The 24240-nt window shown below is 36.0% G+C and overlaps 1 protein-coding gene across 1 annotated transcript; it reads left to right on the top strand.

Annotated features, from left to right (window-relative positions):
* The first annotated feature begins 6980 nt into the window (after positions 1 to 6980).
* Positions 6981 to 17637, top strand: LOC100990887 (flavin-containing monooxygenase 5-like). The gene is given in 7 exon segments (XM_034933027.1): positions 6981 to 7166; positions 8049 to 8211; positions 9829 to 9971; positions 11475 to 11674; positions 14649 to 15001; positions 15147 to 15219; positions 17289 to 17637. Coding segments are annotated over 7 exon segments (1452 nt in total). The 5' UTR covers positions 6981 to 6995.
* Positions 17638 to 24240: the final 6603 nt, after the last annotated feature.

Genomic DNA, 24240 nt, shown 5'->3' with positions numbered 1-24240 from the left:
AAAAATAAACCAGGAAATGAGAGTTTCACGAATATAAATTAAATAAGTGGTCATGAAAAGCCTCAAAATGATTTTTGACAAAGAATTGTAATGTAAGAAAGAAAGCTGAGAAGAGATCTGGGGAAGGGGATTCAGAGGAATCTTCAAGTGCAGAGCTGTGAGGTGGGAGCATGCCTTGTATGTTAGAGAAAAGTCAGGGAGCCAGTGGGTCTAGACCGTAGTGGCCCAGAGGAAGAAGTCTAGGAGGTGGTCAGAAGGGGAATGGGAGCCCAGATCATATTGGCATTTAGAGGCCATGATAAGGACTTTGACTTCCATATAGATTAAAACCATAAGATGGTTTTAAATAAAGGAGCAATGTTCTACAGCTTGTGTTTTAATTGTAAAAGACAACCCTGATTGCTCTGTTGAGAATAGAACAAAGAAATGCTAAAGAAAATTGTCCAGTTTGAAAGCTACTCAATAATATTCCAATGGGAGATCACAGCAAACTGTACCAGGTTTCTAGATACGTGGATTTTTAAAAAATATTTTATAATTTCTTATATGTTGACTTTTTTCTATTTCTTTTTGAATTTTTATCATATATTTAAAAAAGGTTTGTGTCTATTATATCTTCTTAGTGGATAGTTCCTTTTATCCATATGAAATATCTTTTTGTTCCTTTTACCTTTAATTATATTGTGTGCTATTAATCACAGGTATGCATGAATTTAAAATTAAATTAAAAGTAAAATTAAAATATTACTAAAGTAGATATTTTTGTTATAACTTGATAAGCATATTTTTTCCATCACTTAATTTTCAATTTTACTTCATTTTATTTTAGGTTTGCCTGCATAAAATCTGATTTTACTTTATCGTTCAATGTAAAACCTTCTATCTTTCTTATTTTAAAAATTGTGCTGAGGTGTAATGTATGCATTAAAATACATAAAGTAAGCTGATCTTATGTGTACAGCTTGATAATTGTTACATATTTATATATCTATACAACTACTGCTTAAGTAAGATATAGACTATATCCAGAATCTTAAAATAGTCCCGTGTGTTTCTTCCTAGTCAATACTTAGCCATTCCCAGAATAACCACTATTTTGATGTCTATCACCATTAATTACTCCTGATTGTCTTTGAAATAATGCGTTTATACTATTTTTTGTATTTTTTTGACTTTTAATGTATGTGGTTGAGATTTATTCAAATCGTGTATGTAGCAGTAATTTATTTTTCTATTTACCATTAATGTGTAGTATTCCAGTATATGAAAGCACTGCAATTTATTCACTTAGTCTCCTGTTGATAAAATTTTGTGTCTGGTTTCTTTCACCCATCATTTGTGTATGTCAAATGTATTCATTATATGAGAATAGCTTTAATTCATCTAAAAACTTTAATTGTTGCATAGTATTCCATTGTTTGAATATACCACGACGTATTTACTCTTTCTTTTTTGGTAGAAATTTGGGTTGTTTTTACTATTTGGCAATTGTGAAAATTCTTGCACATGCCTTTTGGTGGATACGAATTTATTTCTTTTGGGAATATTCCTAGGAGTAAAATACTGGCTCAAAGTTTAAGCATCAGTAGATATTGCCAAGCAGTGTTCTAAAATGAATGTATCAATTTACATTTCCACCAATAACGTATGAGAGCTCCACATCCTTCCAAATGCTTAGTATTGTTAGTCTTTTTATTTTGACCATTCTGGTAGATATGGAGTGGTATTGATTGTAGTTTTGCTTTGTATTTCCCTCATACGTACAGATGCTGCACATCTTGTAATATGCTTATTGGCATAGATATTCTCATTTGTTAAAAATTTGTTCAAGTCTTCTGTCCATTGTCAATCTAATTCATCTATCTTTTTTCTTTGGTAAGAATTGTTTTTTATATTTTGTATATGAGTCTTTTGTTGCCTGCATTTGTTGTGAATATCTCCTAGTATGTGTTATGTGTTTTTATTGTCATAAAGATAGTATAACTTTTGACAGAGGCTCAAGATTTTAATGAAGCCCACTTTATCCAGTTTTTTAATGGTTTGTAATTATTTGTGTTATAGATAAGAAACTTTTATTTATCCCAAAGTCCTGAAGATGGTTCCTTGTATTTCCTTCAGAACTGTTATTGCTGTACCTTTAATGTTTAGATTTATGATCCATTTTGAATTATTTTTTGTGTATGGTGAGATATAAGGATCCCATTCATTTTTCCCACATACGGATATCCAGTGGATATAGCACCATTTATTGAAAAGACCATTATTTCCCCCATTGAGTTACAATAGTGCCTTTTATTTATTCATTCATTTTTGGAAATTTGGTGGCTGTTTATATGTGAGTTTGTTTCTTAGTCTGTTTCACTGGTCCATGTTTCTATCCATGCATCATTGCTGTATCTTTATAGTAAAGTTTGGTATTTTTGTTTTTCTTCATAAGTATTTTCTTTAATTTTCAAGGATCTCTACATTTTAATATGTTTTAGAAATAGCTGTCAATTTCACAAAAATATCTGCTAGAATATTATTTGGGATTGCATTGGCTTTATGGATGTAGTTGGAAAGGATTAAATTTGTAATAATGCTGAGTCATCTCATTTATGTAATAGTATCTCTCTCTATTTATTTATGACTTTTTCACTTCTCTCAGCAATCATGTAGAAGCCTCGCATATCTTTTGTTATATTATTCTTAAGTATTTGATGTTTTTTATGTTATTGTAAATAATAGCTGTTATGAAATTTCACTTTTTCAATTTGTTGCTAGTATATTAAACCATTAATTTTTATGTGAGCCTTGTAACCAGCAACATTGCTAAATTTTGTAATGCTTTGAATGTAGATTATTTTGGATTTGCTATGTATGTAATCATGACTTCTATGCTTAATAACAGATTTACTTCTCACTTTCCAATATTTATGACTTTTGTTTCTTTTTGCTCCTTATTGCATTAGCTGGGTCCTTAAGAATAATGTTACATAAAAGTGCTAATAGAAGATATCTTTTTACTCTTCCCAACCTCGCCTAAAAGAAAAACTGCTCAGTATTTTACCAGTAAGCATGATGTTAGCTAAGATTTTTGTAGATTAAGAAAATTTCCATCTATAAATAGTTTATGGAGAGTTTTTTAAAGTCACAAACATATGTTAACATTTATAAAATGATTTTTCTGCATCACCTGAGATCAACATCTCAATAATTAGCATTATGTTAGTGCAACACATTTTATAGATTAATATTCACATGATAAAATAAATTTTTGTCTTCAGAAAAACCTACTTGGTCATTTGAAAATATTTTTAATCATTGCTAGACTACATTGCTAGATTAATTTTTTCTGATATTTCTAACTTGCTAAAATATAATTTTCATCAATGTTTATGAGACCTTGTATTATAATTTTCCCCTCTTATAATGCCTATGTCAGGTTTGATATCAAGGTCATTCTAACTCAAGATTATGAAATGAGTTGAGAAATGTTTCTGCTTTTTCTGTTTTCTTAAATAATTTCTGTACAATTGGCATTATTTTATTTTCTTTAAATGTTCGGAAGAATTCAATAGTGAAGCTATCTGAGCCAGTTTTCTTTGTAAGAAGCTTTTTAATGACAAATTCAACTGATACAAGGATTTCAAATTTTCTTTTTCTTTTCATGTCAGATTGGTAAGTATTGTTTTTCAAGGAATTTGTCCTTTTTTCTAAGTCAACAGTTTGAGGGATATTATTCATAATAACCTCTTAAAATATTTTTTATTATGTTTAGATTCTATAGTGTTATTTTATTTTTATTCCTAATATTGACAATTTATGTTTTCTCTTTTTGGGGGTAGTTAATCTTGCTAGGGATTTATTCATTTTCTTAATCCTCTAAAATAACAAACAATATCATGCCATGTACTGCTCATTTAATTTATATTTCAATGATTTCAGCTTATGTTTTTATTATTTTCTTTTTCTTCATTTTTATGTTTATTTTATTGTATATCTAGGTTGTTTTTTAAAAAAATTATTTTAGGTTCAGCAGTACATGTGCATGTTTGTTATATAGGTAAATTGCATGTCACAGGGATTTGGTATACAGATTATTACTTTTACTTGTGTGTTGGTGGGGGAAGGGTGGCTCTCTGCTGGAGTTCTCCTATAGTTGGATGCAGGCAGCCCAAGAAGGAGCTATGATGAAAGACCTGGGAAGCACCCTAGCTGGGCATCCATGGTTGCACTGCCAGCGGGTGCAGCCAGGCTGGGACCCCACGTGAGGCCAGCAGATGGGGTACTCAGATCAGACTGTCCTGATCCCACAGGCAAGACCACCCTGCTCTGTCCAAGTCCAATGTCATCACCCTAAAGCTAAAGTCTCCTAGAGGAACACAGTGAGCCTTGGGAGATGGGTGCTCCAGCCATGCTCCACTATGCCTAACCCTCTGGGCTCTGAATTTGCTTGAGTCCTGCCCCACCACCTCTGTAAGCAGCTTTTCCTGTCAGCTCAAGTGTCCATGGGAGGTATGGGGTCTCTTGCTGCTAGGATTACAGAAGTCTACAGTAAGAGCAGGTCACCTGTTCAACTCACCCCTTTCCCAGGAGTTGCTGGGGGTTAGGAATGAGTCCTGGTGCTCAGCTGCCTCATGCAGGCTTCCCAGCTTCCTCCCTCTTCAGGCCAGCACCTGCGTCCTCCCTCCATCCACTCTCATTTCTTCCTTCTGAAGATCTGCTCTGAGTGTGCCAGTCCTCCCATGTCCTAGTCTCTTGGAGGGAGATGTGTTTCCTGGCTGTGTCTAGTTGACTATCTTAAATTCCACTGATAATTCTTGCAGCTCCACCAGAGGGGAAGCGTGAAGTCGGGGGATCTTTCAATGGGCCCCTGCTGGTACCTTAGATCTGGGTTCAGGCAACTCCTTCGGGAGTTCTGAGTCTTCTCTGAGACACCTGTGTAGGGCACCAATTATCGTCGACAAAAAACGTCAAAATTTGTCTTTACTGATTCACCTTCCTGTCAGCTTCCATGGGTTCAGCTCTCTGGGAGCTCCTATCTAGCTTCTCGATTTGGAGCTTAGCTATTTCATTTACAGCTTTTTCTTCTTATCTAACATATGCATTTAATCTATACATTTTTCTCTAATCACTGTTTTGTTTCATCCACAAGTTTGATGCATTATCTTTTCATTATTTTTCAGTTCAAAACATTTTCTCATGTCCTTGTAATATAGTCTCTGACCCCAAGGTTATTTAGATGTGTTAATTTCTAAACAATTGGAGAGTTTCTGGTTATTTTTTTCTCATTAATTTCTAATTTAATTCCACTGTTATTGAAGAACATACTTTGACTTTATTTTATTTTACTTTTATTTTTTATTGTTTTGAGACAGAGTCTCACTCTGTCACCTAGGCTGGAGTGCAGTGGCACAATCTCAGCTCACCGCAACCTCTGCCTCCTGGGTTCAAGCAACTTTCCTGCCTCAGCCTTCCGAGTAGCTGGGACTAAAGGCGTGCGCCACCATACCCAGCTAATTTTTGTATTTTTAGTAGAGACGGGGCTTCACCGTGTTGGCCAGGCTGGTCTCCAACTCCTTATCTCGAGTGATCCACCTGCCTCGGCCTCCCAAAGTGCTGGGATTACAGGCATGAGCCACCGCACCTGGCCTCATACTCTGACTTTAATCTTTTAAAATTTATTTAGACTGTTTAAGTGTCCCAACACAGGCCTATATTGGAAAATATGTCATATGTACCTCAAAAGAATGTGTAAATTTGTAGGGTTTATTTGTCCATATATATCAATTAAGTTGTTTAATTATGTTCTTCAATATTCTATGCCTTTACCAAATTTTGTTCTATTGTTCTATTAGTTAGTGAGATGAGTTTAATTCTCCAGCTATGAATATGAGTTTATGAGTTTCTCTTAGAAAAACTTTGTATATTAGTTTCTCCTTTTGATTCTGTTAATTTTTACCTTACATATTTTGAAATTATGTTACTAGGTGCATTTGAGTTTAAGATTTTAATATCTTCCTGTAGAATTGACCTTTATATTGTTATTATTTCTTTCTCTTTATCTCTAATATTTCCACGATATCTAATTTGTCTAATGTAGCCACTCTAGTTGCCTTTAGTCTCTTGTAAATAAAATAAAGAGGCTTTTGTCTGGTATTTTATTTTTTGTTTTAATTGGAGTGCTTACATATAATCAAGCATTAATATATTGGGTTTTAATTTACTATCTGGTATGCTTTTGATTTGTTTTATATCTTTCTTTCTTTACTCTTCATTTCCTTCTTTCTTTTGGTTTTACTCATTTTTTTGTACATTAATTATTTAGATATCCATTTTTGAATTATCCTTTTTAATTTTAATGCATATCCTTGACTTATTACTTTCTACCTGAAGAAGGCAAAGCTCTTATAACAACAGTTTAGCCTCATTTTCTGACCTTTGTGTTATTATGTATTTTACTTGAATATTTTATAAACCCCACAAGATATTACTATTACTAATGTTTTAGTCAATATTTTTATGTTTATCCACATATTTATGATTCCTAGTGTTTTCATTTCTTCCTGTATTTGCATGGTTCCATCTTTGTTCATTCCCATTTAGCCTGAGGAACTTCCTTGCATGTTTCTCATAGTGTGGGATTGCTGGCAAGAAATTCTCTCAGTTTTTGTTTGTCTGAATGCAGGTTTATTTCACTTTCAATTTTGATGGATATTTTCACTGGGTATTGAAGTTTATTTCAGCATTTTAAAGATAACATTCCAGTTTTTCTGACTTCTATCATTTCCATTGAGCAATCAAGCATAAGCCTATTGTTGATTCAGAGTAGCTTTTTTCTCTAGTAGATATGGACAGAAGAGAGAAAATATTCGTGGAAAAGTAAAAGGCAATGTTATTTATTATACCCGATTACTTTTCTTCTCTAAAATATTTTATTTAGATTCCCTTGTTATTGTAAAGCTTATTTTATTAAGAGAAGCTTTCTCCTATAGAAAAATACTTCAGAGAAAATGCCTAGTATCTACAAATCTGTGACCATCAATACTTCCAAGGAGATGATGTGCTTCAGTGACTTTCCTGTCCCTGATCATTTTCCCAACTACATGCACAACTCCAAACTCATGGACTACTTCAGGATGTATGCCACACACTTTGGCCTCCTGAATTACATTCGTTTTAAGGTAAAATCTAAATGAATCATTGCATAGTAAATGTGTGTGTGCATGTGAGCACACCTGCATGTATGTGTGCAGACACACTCATTTGTACACACATGAGCTATATTTGGCATCTTCTGGTATGATCAGAGGAAGAGATCATCAGTGAGCTTCCACCCTAGAAAATCACCACTTATAAAGAAGTAATGTTTTGAATATTTCACTTGAATATAAGGTTGAAGAATTTTGCCCAACAGAACCTATTCTAACAAGACTTTGGTGTGGCATCGTAAGGGTCCTTTATGTCACCCTTAAATTCAACTGTTGAAGGACTTACAATAGTGGCAGTAGTAATTGAGCCATATTATATTGTGTGTAAGTAGAATAAGAATGAAGGTCATATAAACAACACAAGGAAGACTTTTTTCAGATCCATGTAGTTCCCATAATCTACCACTGTGACCCCCTACTCACACTTAAAAATCTATCTCTATAGTCACGGTGGGATATTAATTCCTGTCTGAAACTCAAAAGCCAAGTGCAGGGAAACTGGAGAAGTTTGTGCTAAAATATGAAAAATATAAGGAATATTAGTCTCTTTCATGTGGAAGTCATCCTGGAAGGATATTTTTCTTGCAGCTTCAGTCACTCCTCTGTTTTTTCACCATTAAGTATCAACTATTTCTATTTCTATGGAAAATTGGATTTTTAAATAAAATACCCACAATATCTTGAAAATGCACACATGGCAAAGGCAGTCACTATGGGAGTGGGAACTAAAGAGAGAGCAAATGCCTCTGATGAAGATAGAAGAGTCTCAGATAAGTTATATTACTCAGATTCATGGGGTTTTGGGGAGGAGGGATTAAACCTGAGGACTGTGATAGTGTATCATCTTGTTCTCAGACTGAAGTGCAAAGTGTGAGGAAGCACCCAGATTTTTCTATCAATGGACAATGGGATGTTGTTGTGGAGACTGAAGAGAAACAAGAGACTTTGGTCTTTGATGGGGTCTTAGTTTGCAGTGGACACCACACAGATCCCTACTTACCACTTCAGTCCTTCCCAGGTATGTCGCTAAGAATCTGTTTGGTAGAAAAGTACTTTCCAGATAACCCACAGAGCAAAATGATTGAGCATGAACTTTATTACTAGTCTCTGGTCACATTGAATAACAAACAACTAAATGCCCAATATTTCTGTTAACAGGACAAAACTAAACAACAAAAATAGGCAAACACATAACATCTGTTTTTTACTTTCTATAGTTTTAAATAGATTCTAATTAATGATAACAATTAGCCCTGGCCCACTTTCAACTGGTTTTAGTTTTGTGTCCATTCATCTTATCTCACTTCCTCTCAGAGAAAGTGAAATTACTAAAAATAAGGGACAAATGGTAAGCAAATCAAGCAAAAAGCTGGCAAATCCACAAACTTAGAAATTTTAGAGTATGAGACAAAATTTTAAATAACATTCATTTATCACTGGTTTGCACTGGTTGATAAAAACACACTGGCAACTTACTGTTTCCTTTGAATTCTGTTTGATAAAATGGTGCCCATCTCAAATGAGATTATTACTTGAAAAAAAACAAAACAAAACAAAACAAAACAAAAAAGCTTCCCTATCCCCTCTAACTAAAGCCTCTCCCTTTACTTCTGATCCCTTTCCCCTCCCTTTACATCAATTGCTATCAGAAGTCAATCAAGAAATACTCGATATCTCAGTGCCTTTCCATGATGTCTAACAAGCCATCATAAGAAATTCTTTGGAGGTTGAGGCAAACTGAAAACAGAAGAGTCCTAGATGAAAATCAAGGGACTTAAACTTGAATTTTGGTTGTCCAACTGACTAGCTGAGTCATGTATGACAAATACCTGAACTTTCTGTGTCTGCACACCAACACAAACATTTACAAAATAAAAATACCTGATTTTCTAAATGTTAAAATGCAATATATTCTGGAAATTATTATATAATTATAACAAAATATATAGATTATATTAATAACTGTAATATATGTATCAGCTTCTTTTTGACTTGCTTCCTGGCTGAGAGACACACCCTACAGAGACACTTGTGGGACATATATATTTTAATAGGTTTCAGGGGACAGAGATACAAACATGCCTAGAGTGAGACAATGTCCGAGAATGCCAGACACAGATTAGGGCTGTTCTGAAGCTCTCAGCAGAGCCAGGGACAACATGAGGGTATTAGGCACTTGGAAGTCAGAGGAGATGTCAAGTTGGTGAAGAAAGGCCCTATACTTCCTCATTGAATAATGAAACAAAACCAAACAACAACCAGTTTCCAGCTTCATCATTTTGCCTAAGACTGCAGAGGACAATGTAATCATGAATAAATTAGATCATAGTGAAATTGTTGTGAAACTTTCAATTTGGAATAGGTCCAAGACAGATAGATCTACTATTTACTAAATACTTTATATGGTCACTAGTCTATATTTAGCATCTATTGGTACTAAGTCTGAGTTTACTCCCTGCTTTCCTGAGCTCTGTGAAATATATAATTACATTTTTAGGACATAGGGTAATGTTCCATATAGCTAACCCAGACTCAAAGTCTTGCTCTTCCAGATGAACCAGAATATAACTTTCTATGTGTTGAGTTAGCAATGTGAAAAATACTCCTAATAATAAGAAATGTTCTTCCACCACAGGCATTGAGAAGTTTGAAGGCTGTTATTTCCATAGTCGGGAATACAAAAGTCCCGAGGACTTTTCAGGGAAAAGAATCACAGTGATCGGCATTGGAAATTCTGGAGTGGATATTGCGGTGGAGCTCAGTCGTGTAGCAAAACAGGTTTGTTTGTTTTGAACAACTTCACTAATGGAAACACAACTTTCACTAATGGAAATCTCTGCATTTATAGGTGCCATCCAGAATGTAGGTTTAGTCTGTGAAGGACCAGAAAAGAAAGTGAAATCTATGGACCCTGGCCTCAAGGTGTTTAAATTAATGGGGAGCAGAGGATAAATGCAAAATAAATCCTTCATATTCACAGTGGAAAAATACATGTAAACAAATTACTATTAATTGAGCCAATTCAGTAAAATATTAGCATAGATTAAAGAAAATGTTAGATAATTAATCTGACTTTTTTTTACTACCACAGCAGTGCCTTAGTCATGAAATAGAATTCAAATAGTGGTAAAGATGAGAAATTGCAAATCCATCTGGGATCAGCGGGTTTTGGTGGTAGAATTAAAGAACAGAAAACAGAGGAGAATTAATGATGATGATAAATATGTAGTTCTCTTGAGCTAAAGTATTATGTTGTATCTACAATTATGAGGGAAGATAAAATACTAAATTTTGCTTTAGACATAGTTTATTTCCTGCAAAACCAAGTTATCTAAGACTTCCATTTATGCTTGATTATTCAATATTCTTTCTTCTCTTAAAAAATTAATAATACTCAGAGTTTATTTTAAAAATGAGATACTTTTACATTCAGGATTGCTGGCCACATTTAATAAAGCCTTAATTAATAAAGCACCCTACCTATGAGGATGTTCAGATATCCTGATTATCGTTACTTATTTGTCTTTATTTGTCATCATTTATTGTTAGTTTTTAGAAGAAATTACTAAGTGAATTACTGAAGTTTAGTTTATTTTTTAAAAAATTAATAAGCATTTAAAAAGGTAAATGTTTGGTCACTAGCACCCATCTAATCTATCTTGTACTTTACAGATTTGACCAGTAGGAACTGAGATTCAACGTCCCCAAGACTGCAAAAGTACCTACAATCAAACAAATTAATATATTTCCTAATTGGATCAGAATGCAGACAAGTTTACATATATATTACAGAAAGATTTGAAGAGGGATTCTGGTTACGTTCAGTTAAGCAGGACACTAATCCTGAACAATCTGATGTATTAAAGTTTCTAATGTTTGTATCTTTGGTTTGATGCATACAATAGAGTGGAAGTCTGTAGTAGTTAATATGATGATAATTCGCTTCTAAATTTAAATCCTTATTTATATATGAAGCATAGCTATGTCAATGTCCAGGGAAGCATTTTTAAATAGTAAATCAGAAACATGTAAACTAGTGAATACAATTTTCTATTTTTCATTCAGAAATTTGTTGTCATAGATGCAGCCTTTATCTGGAAATCAGTGGGCAGCTCTGGTCAAGCACAGCATGGCGACCACTGTGTAGTATTTTACCACCTAATCCTTAGTAGCCAACACTGTTAAATCTGCATAATGGGTAGCATATGAATAAAATAATATCTTGTAAAATGTTCTCTTTCTCTCACCTTCACTGGTTTGCTCTATCTCTGCCTCCTTCAGGTATTCCTTTGTACTAGACGTGGATCATGGATTTTACACCATGTTTGGGATAATGGGTATCCCACGGATAGTTCATTTTTCACTCGGTTCAATAGTTTTCTCCAGAAAATACTAACTACAACACAAATAAATAACCAGCTAGAGAAAATAATGAACTCAAGATTTAATCATGCGCACTGTGGCCTGCAGCCTCAGCACAGGTGATCACCAAGGGGTCTTACTTTATGCAATTATGTGTATGTGTAAAAGGGAAGTTACCTTAAAGAGAGTTCAGCTTCTGGCAATTAACATGTATTTCGGTCAAGTAATCTCATACACTCGCTAATATAAATCACTTATATTATGACGTATATAATATATATTATTGCACCTAAATGGGTCAGACAAGTGTCTGGAGAACAGCTTCAGGAACCTCCAAGATGAGAATGGGAGAGTGGCAGATCTTGGAAAGAACTTGGTGTGGACTTTGGTAAATGTCAAAGTCAGCCCTTCATGAAGAATGCCTGGCAATAGCACTGCACAGGTTAAGAAAAATATGAAGGAGTAGGCTGAGTCCTTCCTGAGGCCAGGAAAGGACTAAAAATTAGGAGACAGGAAGGCCTTCTCTATGTACATCAGCAAGAGAATGCATTACTGGTTTCTATATCTTGGACAGAAAGAAGTAGTCCTCTTCACCTTTTACCGCCTGTAGAACAGCGACCACAAAGAGCATTCTGATAACCAGACATCAGCCCCAATGAGCTATCAAAAATGTACCATCCCATGTAAATGAATCGGTATCCAGAGAAATGATTCAGAAAATCAGAGCACATGCCTAGCTAGGCAAATTGAGGAGGAAAAAGAAGTCAACTTGCATTGGAATAGGAAGAGATCTTAAGGGGAATTCAAGTGAAACACGAAATATTATTCAGAGCTTAAGAATATCATTTGGCAACTAAAGACAAGAGTAGATAAATTGAGGGAAAAATGGTTACTGGATAGATTAAGAGAAATTGGAATAGGTGGAGAAGACTTGGTGCTTAAATAAATAATAGAATAATTTTTTTCAGATTGAAAAGAGACCACTGAATTCCAGGATGGATTGTGGACACACATGCACACAAATATACCCGTTCACATACATGTACCGTCATGTAGGATTCCACCATTTCCCCTACTTTTTTCTCTTTCCTGATCAAGAGATATCAGCCAGCTGCATGTTTTCCCTTGCAGGCCTAAACCCAGGCCTGGGCCTTGAACATTTTCAGCCACTGATTAAGGTATTTAGGTTATTGCCCCAAACACCAAAGGATACTAACCCTGGACCTAAGCCAGATTCCTTAAGCTCTCAGATAAATATCGTAACCTGACCCTCTCACTGTGGATATACCTAAGCAGAACATCCCTTGTCTTATTGTCCATCACCAGGATACACAGCAGCCTCGTCTGTACATAAGTTCCCCTAGTAAACACTTTGCAATGATCACTCTGGCATTTAGTGCTTCTTTCTTCAGAATCCTAGTCAGTTTCATCTCAGAACAATTTGAAACCCTCCCCTGCAGAAACTCCCAAGCCACCGCTAAAAAATACAAAAGATAGATGATAGATAGATAGATGATAGAGATAGATAGATAGATTAGATAGATAGATGATAAATGATAGATAGATAGATAGATAGATAGATAGATAGATAGATAGATTCCATCTGGGATTGTGTAATGTAAGTGTTAAAAAAAGACTTTAAACAAAGGATGTATAGCATAAGGAAAATTCTAATAAATGTGTTAAATTGCAACAAACTCAAGGAGTGAAGAAGAAAGAAAAGAGAACAATGAGTGACTTGACTAGAGCTACAATTTAGAAAATTAATCTGCCTGGTGGAATAAAAAACCAAGAGTCAGAGATTCCTTTTAATTTTGAGTTTTTGTGTTTGTAAGAATACTTTGCATATTACAGAAATCAATACTTTTTAGAATCATCTGTTACATTTTTTTCTGATCATATCATTTTCCCATTGATTTAGCTTTTTAAATACAGAGAAATCTTAACTTTCAATACTGATATATTTCCATCTCTTCTGTCATTTCTGAGTTTTTAAACTAGATGAAGAAGGTCTACCCAGCCCCAAGATTGTAAAAATAGTCTCCAAAATTTACTGGCAAGATTCTCGCTTTTTAAAAATTTTGATACTTACGTCTTTAATCAATCAAGAATTTATTTTCAACCTGGTAACTATAAGGGTCGAATTTTATTTACATATGTCTAGTAATGCTCACATTACCCTCAGATTAAGTAGAAAACAGTGGCCTTGCATTTTTACTCTCTACTCCTTCCCTTAAAGTTTCTTAAATCAAACTTAGCTCCACACATTTCTATATATGCTTGGCTTGTCTAGACCTATATCTCTGTTCACTTCTTTCCCTCTACTTCATTTTCAGTCTAGGTCTTACCTACCCATAACAGATCCTCCCACTGGTTGTTACTGAGTAGCTCCTCCTTTCTTAAAACAGAAGACTGTCTGGACAAGGCAGTAATGTGACACCGTTTTCTCTAATAAGAGTGAGTGAAAATCCACTGCATGGCGTTTCTGAGAAGGCAAATGTTTTCAACATAAATCTTTGCCTCTCCTCTTTCTCATTGTCCCTCTTTGGAATGTTGTTTCAATGCTTGGAGGTACAGTTCTTTAAGACAACAATTTGCCATTTAGCAAATATTTGAATGGGTACTTATATCAGGCAACTTTATAGCTAATTCTGCTACAGATATATTTATTATATATCTAACTTGAGTACTGATTTTGCCTACAAATGATAAGAATTTGGTAGAAAATAAGGTGGAGAGAAGGCTAATAATAATTTATGACATCTTTTCAAACTGGGATCCATAGTCATATATCATTTTTCCCTCAATTCTAAGTAGTTTAAAATATTTTAGCACTAAAACAAATAAGCATTATGGCACAGAATCAAAATATACGCAAGTTTTCAAGACAATGTAAGACTAGAAAAAATGTAGAGCTGAGGTAGCCACTAAAGCACTTAGGTGTAAAATTACCCACTTCTGCCATTAGAGGCAAAAAGTAGGATAGGTACAGAGTCAGAGGAAAAATAGAAGTTGTTGGCTTCAATCCCTTCTCATATGCATTATTTTCTTTTTGTATATTTGCTTACTCAGGACTTTTATTTTTACATACAGGGCTTTAAGTCAGCATCCAACTATCAGTGATGACCTGCCAAATCACATAATTTCTGGAAAAGTCCAAGTAAAGCCCAGTGTGAAGGAGTTCACAGAAACAGATGCCATTTTTGAAGACAGCACTGTAGAGGAGAATATTGATGTTGTCATCTTTGCTACAGGATACAGTTTTTCTTTTTCTTTCCTTGATGGTCTGATCAAGGTTACTAACAATGAAGTATCTCTGTATAAGCTTATGTTCCCTCCTGACCTGGAGAAGCCAACCTTGGCTGTCATCGGTCTCATCCAACCACTGGGCATCATCTTACCTATTGCAGAGCTCCAATCTCGTTGGGCTACACGAGTGTTCAAAGGTATGTGAATAAATGTTGGATAAAGGCCTAATATTTCACCTAAAGTTAATATTCTGTTTTTTCTCAACACTAGTTCTCTCTTATCAGCAAAATGCACCCCTCTTATTCCTAGGAATCCTGACAAACTCTGAATTTTCTCTTCTAGGGCTGATCAAATTACCCTCAGCGGAGAACATGATGGCAGATATTGCCCAGAGGAAAAGGGCTATGGAAAAACGGTAAATAAATAATTAGTAGCAACTAGTTGGAGACCTTCATAGGGATCACAAAATTTTAAATCTTAAATTCTAAATACATGCTTCATCTCATTGAATTATGCAGGCATTTTTCTCCATTTCCTACACTATATTGTTATACAACACCAAAACAAGTATGAATCTTAGTTCCCTAACTCAGTTTTGCAACGAATAGTCATATATTTATTCTCTTTAAGTCATACTAAATTTGAATTTAAGCCCTCTATATCAATTTCAGTCATTATGAATATTTCTCCCAGGATCTTATTATGAATATTTCTTCCCAGGAACTCAAGAAGCTTATGTGATTTCCCAAAATGTGAGAATAGTTTCTGATTTTCACCACATCGTGTTCTTTACTGACATCCTTGTTGCCTAAGTTTAAAGTATACCCTTCATGTCTGGAGGCTTTTGGCTTCCCTATCACAAGTAGAGTGCAGGAATCCTTACTGAGAATGGGGGCTCCAGCTAAGATGGGCTTGGAGTCCAGCCTCCCTAGGAACCCACACAGCTACTCTCATTGACATCTTGCCCTAGATTCCTAGACTTTTTCAAACCAGTTTTCAATTTCCTGCTGTGTGAAATCTCTCCCTCTCCTCTCTTGTTAACTTAAAATACATTTATATTATTCTTTTCCATGAGCCCAGAATTTAAGAAATAACAAACTAGAAGGGGAGTTGTCTTGCGAATAAGGTACTTCTTTGGTCATGTAACAAAAAATGTCTCTGAAACAAGGGAACAGGAAAGGCTTGGCCACTTTTGCAGAGAGCAGAAGAAAGGAATATAGATAGAAAAGATACAAATTCATATCTTAATAAATAACCTTGCCACATTATTTCAGCATTCTAAAGACTTTATGTGTGTGTGTGTCCATACAAAGATATGAAATTCATTCCCATTAACTGCCCCCACACACAGACACTTTACAGTTTTACAAACTTTGCAACACAGAGAAAACCATTCGTTGAAAAGGCCTTCAAGTGTTGTACTCATCAATATTTGGAAGAAGAAGTTAATTCATTAAAATGTATTTTGTGCCTATTGTATTAGTCATATTGCTAAGCATTTCCAAAAGGATTATGTACAATGTAAATGGAGAGCAATTTAAATGGCAACACTGCTGCTTCTTCTTATGTAACAGTACCTGAAAAATTGTGAGGGCTACAAACTCCATGTTATGGGGAAGGTCCTACAACATGAACAAAAGTTCAATACATGCAGTAGAGGTGCCAACTCCCACACATCTCTAAGATGACACTTTGTGCATTCCTGCATCAGAAAGACATGCTACCCTTGCCCTGTGTTGTACAGCAGGTGTGCACAGGGCTGCTGCTATCTCATAAAATAAGTTTTTGCAAATTAGAAAAAGGGCAGCCCTTCCTCAGGACACTTTACTTCCAAATGCTGGAAGTCAAATTCTCATTATAAACATCAAATCTACAATATCTACAATGCAAATGGGGCCTCTAAGGTTATGCAGCCCCATTGCATCATGCAATGTATGCTCAGAGTTGAAGCATCTGGGGCAAGGGAGAGCTACCCAAGAAGCTGCCATTCTCAGCAGTGCTGCAGAGTCACCTTGCTCTGCAAAGGAGACTACGTTCCCCACATTCTTATTCCCATTGTGGTCATCAAACTCCTGGAGCCAGGTTATCAATGACTGCTGATCATCTATCCCCTGGTTAACTACAAAGACACACGGGGGGGTAAAAGTTAAAAATTTTCCATCCTGCTTACATAGTATACACAGAAGTATTTTACTGGATGACAATTCTTCATTTTAAAAAATGGACATCTTAAAGGATAGGGATCCCTTCAAACATCATCAGTTCAGTCACCATGAAGGGACAGTGAGCATGGAAACTTGGATTGTGAGTCTGCCCTGCCATTCAATGATTGAGTGATGCTGGGTTTGTCAATTCAGCTTTCTGGTTCTCAGTTTCTTCACCTCTAAAGTGAGTAGAAGGAGTTTAAACTTTGTGTGATTCTTGGATGATATAAATCTCTGTCCAGGGACTGTGAGTCTTCTACATTCTTCCCTTTTGTTTCAGATATGTAAAGACACCCCGCCACACAATCCAAGTGGATCACATTGAGTACATGGATGAGATTGCCATGCTAGCAGGGGTGAAACCCAACCTGCTCTTCCTCTTTCTCTCAGATCCAAAGCTGGCCATGGAGGTTTTCTTTGGCCCCTGCACCCCATACCAGTACCACCTCCATGGGCCCGGGAAATAGGATGGGGCCCGGAGAGCTAACCTGATCCAGAGAGAGAGGATCATCAAGCCCCTGAGGACTCGCATTACTAGTGAGGACAGCCACCCATCCTCACAGCTCTCTTGGATAAAGATGGCCCCAGTGGGCCTGGCATTTCTGGCTGCTGGCTTGGCATACTTTTGATATACTCATTACGGTAAATGGAAATAAATGAAAGAACACTGAGGGGGAAAAGCATGGAATAGTTTCTACTCATCCTGATCGTTATATCTTTTAAAGTCAATAGCATATGTCCAATATTATTTAGTACCACTATAACTGCCATAAGGAAATGTTTAGATAGACTTTACAAGTAGATTTATTATTTTTAAAATGGGTATAATTATATATATTCATAATGTTATGAATGCACAAGAAAATCTTATTTTAAAAAAATCCTGTTTAAGCCTTAAAAATGATGCTGCAACAGAGTATACTTAAATTGTTTTCATTAAGCTGAATTCTTCTTGTAGAAATTTACCCATGGTGAAACCCTGTCTCTACTAAAACTACAAAAAATTATCTGGGTGTGGTGCTGGACACCTGTAATTCCAGCTACTTGGGAGGCTGAGGCAGGAGAATGGCTTGAACTTGGGAGGCAGAGGTTGCAGTGAGCTGAGGTAGTGCCAGTGCACTCCAGCCTGGGTGACACAGTGAGACCCTGTTATCAATAATAATAATAATAATAAAATAAATAAAAATAAATTTACACATAAAGTTTTGCTTTTTCACTGATTTTATTTTTAACCTTAACCTTCCTTTCAGGAGATTCTATAAAGTTCTCACTCAGAAACGAAAGTTCAGTTTACAGCATAGAAGTTAAGAAACACACATTTAAATGTTTTAGGTTTTAATTTACTAGAAACAAATAAAAATGCTTTTCTTTTCAATTCATTTACAAATTATTCTTTTGAAGAAACAACTAAAGAAAAAAGTGCAATATATTTCAGAAGTTTTAATGATTTAATTATTCTAAACTTTTAATATTTAGCACAAAGCAGTCACTATACTCTATTAAGCTAAAGCTACGTGGATATCTAAGTAACAAACGCAACGGCATGCTGGCTGACATGGTAACTTTGCCTGGCTTTTGAGGTGATCCTGTCCCTATGTAGAAGAGGTGACTTCCACATTGTTGTGATTTCGAGGATGCCAGAAGAATTCTCTGTCCCAAATGCCTTCTCCCCCAACTGACTATGTGAAATCCTCCAAAGACTCAGCCTATTATTCAAGAAAGGGGTGTTCTTCCTGTCCCCCAGTTAAAATCAAAACCACCATGGAATGAGAGTGTGAAAACTGAGTGGGGTGAGGGATGGGAATTGAGCAGCCTGCACAGCTGTAGCATTAAGAAGAAATATTGGTAAAATATACTAAAAACATCATAAAGAGATTTAGATATTTACTAATGTCTCATAATGATAAACTGGACATTTATTACACACAGCAAAACTTTATTACACACAGTAAAAAAAAAAAAGTCTCTCCACATCTCTCTCAGTAACTCAAGTAGAATGGTGGCTGCCTTATCCCACAAGACATGCATGAGCACCTCAGAATGATAAGAACAACATTACTACGAACAATATAATTACTCACAACTGTTTAAACAACTAATGCTCAGAACCTGTGATTATGTTACCACCCATGGGAAAAAAAAGAGTGACTTTGAAGACGTGATTAAGATCAGGATCTTGAGATGGCGACATTATCCTGTATGACCAAGGTGGGCCCAGTGTAATCACAGGGGTTCTTAAATGGGAAAGAGGGAGGCAAGAGAGTCAAAGGAGATGTGGCAAAAGAAGCAGAGGTCCGGGGAGGCCATTGCTGCCTTTCAGGAGGCAGAGGACCATGAGTCGGGGAATGCAGGCAGCCTCTAGAAAATAGAAAAGGAAAGGATCAAGTTATTCCCTACAGCTTGAACACAGCCTTGCTGACACCTTGGTTTTAGCCCAGTGAGACTACTGACCTCCAGAACAAGAGAATACATTTGTATTGTCTAAGTCACTAAATTTGTGATAATTTGTTATAGCATCAATCAGAAATTGATATACTTCCTAAGTGTAGAAAGACAGTTAAAAACTGGAACGAAAATGTTAAGACCATTGGTTTAAAAAACAATGTTTATGTTTATAATTGTTGTACTTTAGTGACCATAAAGAATGTGACTTAATCTGAAAAATAAAAAGCCTTCAAATGCCTTCGTTTTATAGTTTTTTCCTTCATGCTTTGTTAGCATGTTTTTTTACACCGGATTCTATAAGCATCATCCCACTGGTCAGTAAAGCTCAAATTAATACGGGTAAAACTTTTTTCCAAACTAAAAGTAGACTAAATTTGGTATAGCAAATAATGAAGGATTTCAACATATATTATCTAGTTTAATCATATTGTAGGAGGATGAGCAATGGTTTTTTTCCCACTTTAATCTACTTTTTAATACGTGAATGAACAACCACCTTGTGGGAAAAAAGCAGAGGCTTAGAGATGGTTAGAAAATATGGCTAAAGGTGGAATCTTGGACTTTTTTTTTTTTTTTTTTTTTGAGACGAAGTTTTGCGTTTCGCTCTTGTTGCCCATGCTGGAGTGCAATGGCGCAATCTTGGCTCACTGCAACCTCTGCCTCCTGGGTTCAAGAGATTCTCCTGCTTCAGCCTCCCAAGTAGCTGGGATTACAGGCGCCTGCCACCACGCCCACCTAATTTTTGTATATTTAGTAGAAATGGGATTTCACCATGTTGACCACGCTGGTCTTGAACTTCTGACCTCAGATGATCCACCCACCTCAGCCTCCCAAAGTGCTGAGATTACAGGCGTGAGCCACTGCATTTGGCCCTTTCTACATACAGTCTATCACACAGTACCAGCTGCTTCACTTTACATGGGTATGTTTTGGTACTCTGCAGAAATTCATCTGCCTGCTCTCCCCTAATCTTCTAAACAGATCTGCAACTTTCAACCAAATTACAGAGTGCTTTTTTTAATTTAGAATTTTTTCATGGTAGCTTACTTTTTTATTATTGTTTTCTTTGCTGTACAATGTGGGTTTATGTAATACATAGTTCACATATTTAAAAACGAGGTATACCAAAACAATGTATCAATGCTGACTACTTTGATACATAGTACATGTTCCAAGAACAAGGTGTAGTCAAATGCATCCTAATTCATGAATACCAATTTATTTTGTAATAATACATGTGTTTCAAGAACAAGATGTTTTCGGATGAACCCTAACTCATGAATGTTAATTGCTTTTTAATATTACAAGCCCCACAAGAACAGAGTATGCCTGGATTAGCCTCCTCTGTGAGTGAGCCTCATTCTCACACCCACTTATTTCCTAAATATTGATGATCCAAGCGTCTATCATTCCCTCCTTCTACAGGTTATTTCATTCAGGTACAATCTTGCGCTGCAACCTAATTTCCATATCTTCATCTTTCAGCGTAGACTTCTCTCCTGAGCTACAATCTCATGTTTATTCCTGTCTTCTACAAAAGCATCTCAGACTCTCATTTTTAAAACTGAACTCATTTTATTTCCAAAGAAACTGCTCTTCTCCCACACTCCTTATCTTAGCTCATATCAAAAATCTGAAAGTCCTATTATACTCCTTTGTCTCTTGTAATGGGCTGTAAGTTTCTGATGCCTGCTGGTGCTACTTTCTGCACATCTCTAAAGTCTGTCCCATCCTTTTCAAACTCACTGCCATTGTTTCAGTTCAGCTTATGATTTCCCATCTCGACTATTGAAATAGACTCCTTATCCAAGCCCATGCCATCTGTCTAGCCTCCCTCCAATTCATCCTCCACAACAACACCGTGGTTAGATCTAGAGGGAAAATCTGATCCTCTTCCTCCTTACATCCCCTTCAGCCAGGACAGACAGTACCCTTCAAGAATTTCCCTGCACCGACACTTCCAGCCTTGCTCCCAGACACCTGGGATAAGCCTACACTCCAGGCATACCAGCAGCTTCTAAGTCCCTGAATAGGTCACGTTCATGTTGACTCCACATCTTTGTACAGACTATTCTGTTTGGAAAATCTTCTTTCTCCTTTTTCTCACTTGTAAGCTGCTATTCAGTCCTTTAAACTTGGCTAAAATTACAACTCCTTTAAGAACTGTTTTCTGGCCTTTACTTCCCTTGCCCCATTAGACAATTGATATGAAATTAAGAAAAAGTAGAAAGATAGAAAAGATTAAAAACCTAGACACTACTGTGTTTTGGGATAATGATAATGGGCTCAAAACAGTGATTCATTGCTCTACCAGGAGAACAAATAGACATTGCATTACTTAAACCATCTGCAAATGCCCCCAAATCTCTCATTCTGTTAATGTGTCTCTGTTAGGTTTCCATCACTGTTGTAATAAATTATCACAAACCTAGTGGCCTAAGGCAACATGAATTTATTATCTTTTATTTCTGGAGGTCAGAAGTCTGAAATCAGTTTCACTGGGATAAAATTAAGATGTCAGCAGGACTACATTTTTTCTGGGAGGTTCTAAGGGAGACTCTCTTCCTTACCTTTTCCAGTTTCTGGAGACTGCTTGCATTCTTTGGCTCATAGCCCTTTCTCCATGGGCAAAGCCAGCAGCATCTTTTTTTCTCTCTGACTTTTGCATTATCTTTACATCTTCTTTCGCTAACTCTGATCCTCCTGCTTCCTTCTCATAAGGACCCATGTAATTAGATTAGACTCACCTAGATAATCCAAGATAGTCTCCCCATCTCAAGATTTTTAACCTAATCACATCCTCAGTCACTTTTGCCATATAAGGTAATATATTCATAGGTTCTGAAGATTAGGACATGGATATCTTTTGGAGGTCATTATTCAATATGAATTATATATATATATAATTCACAATATAATATATAATGATGAATTAATTATATATTGTTATAGAAATATATCACTATATTCTATATGAATTATAAGTTATATGTAGAATACATGAATTCATATACATTATATGTGAATTATATATAAATATATACTTATGAATGGATTATATATACATATAATTCTTACTGTTAGTAATGGCCTCTAAATATATACATATGAACAATTCATTTTTCCTGGTAATTAACAATTTAAAAACTGAAACAGAATGGCAACAAAGAGGAAAATATGGTAATGGCTTTGCTTAAAAATGTCTCCATAAATCACAAGCCAAATTCAGGAAAAAGATTGTACATATTTTCTGACATAGGAAAAGCAAAGGAAAGAAACGAATACTGCCATAAGCTACACTAAACATCATTTCTTAAATGCTAGCAAAACGTATCTCCACAGGAACCTTGCCTCCAGAATAACTAAGCCCGGAAAAACAAAGAGAAGTTGAGGGAGCCTCGACTGCTAGCTATAGTTGCTAAATGAGGGTAGAAAACAGGGTTGGTAATGGAGAATTGGAAATACCATGAGGATTTCCTTTAGAGGCTATGATGAGAATTTGTAGATGGTGAAGGAGAATTTTAAGTAACAAAAGGGTGGCTTAACTTTATTAATACTTAATTATATTACTCCAATTCCCCTGCTTCTTTCCAGTAACAGTGTTGGCCCCAGCCCCAGAATATGGTCTCCAGCTGTTTTCCCTATTCCTCTTAGATTTTGTCAAGTTAATATGCATATGCAAAATCAAAACAACTCCCCCAGTTTCCTCCTTCCCATAGCCCCTCTGCCTATTCCCCAACTCGCCTTCCTATGAGAACACCAATGCTGAGACCTTCCTGTCCTCATTTAGAGGTATCAGCTCCAGTTTACACTCATGGACTCATATCAGAAAAATTGATAGGTCACTTTTTCACAAAGAATTCTGAAGCTTTAGTCAGGTATCCACATATAGAACATTAAACTCTGACCTTCTGGAGGGCAATGACTTTGTTTTATTCATTGTTTTACATCCAGCTTCTAAAACAATGACTAGTATATAGTTCTTGAATGCTCACTATCAAAATTAAGAAGACTAGATCTCAGCTGGGCTCCATCCCCGATTTGAACCTATCATTATCAAATCATCAGGAAAATAAATGACCTTTAGAACAGCACTTGTTACCCTCAGTTTCAAGGGGTGAACTCCCAAGAAAGCAGCATCAACAAGTAACATGCCATTGGGCAGTGGCACCAGGAAATTCACCAGGGAGAAAACCAGGCAGTCTGAGAAGATGCTAACAATACAAAAGCTGAGATCTAATACAGGAGGATTAAAATAATTGAATGCTGGTTTTTATTCTAGTTAGGAATTATTTAAAATTTGAATAAAATGCATTAAATTATATAAAATTCATGTATTTACCGTGAGAGTTAGAGTTAGAAAATGGAAATGGTATTCTGGAGCCAAGATGGCTGACTTGAAGCAGATAGTGTGTGCTGCTCTTACTGAGAGAAGAAGGAGTGGTGAGTAAAGACTGACTCTTTGACTGGAAAGTCCAGGTGGAAGCATTGGGATTCATCAAGAAATCAACTCGACTCACAGAGAACGGAGAGGAATGAGACAGGACAACTGCCTACCTGGGACTAGCACAGAGTCAGAGGAGTCCCCCCACCACTACTAAAGAGAAATGATAAGTGAGTGGGAGTTCTGGGGGACCCATACTTCTGCCATGGACCTGTGCAAACCTGGGCTCAGGAGATCCCCCCATAAGTCCACTCCACTGGGGCCTTCAGACTGACGTGGAGAGCTATATGGAGTCTGGGCAGAGCCACCACTCAGGTACATGCAGAGTCCCAGCAGCCTTGGA

Source organism: Pan paniscus, chromosome 1 (assembly GCF_029289425.2).
Source record: "Pan paniscus chromosome 1, NHGRI_mPanPan1-v2.0_pri, whole genome shotgun sequence".
NCBI classification, from domain to species: domain Eukaryota; kingdom Metazoa; phylum Chordata; class Mammalia; order Primates; family Hominidae; genus Pan; species Pan paniscus.
Note: the sequence above shows the minus strand (reverse complement) of the source record. Positions and strands in the feature narration are given on the sequence as shown.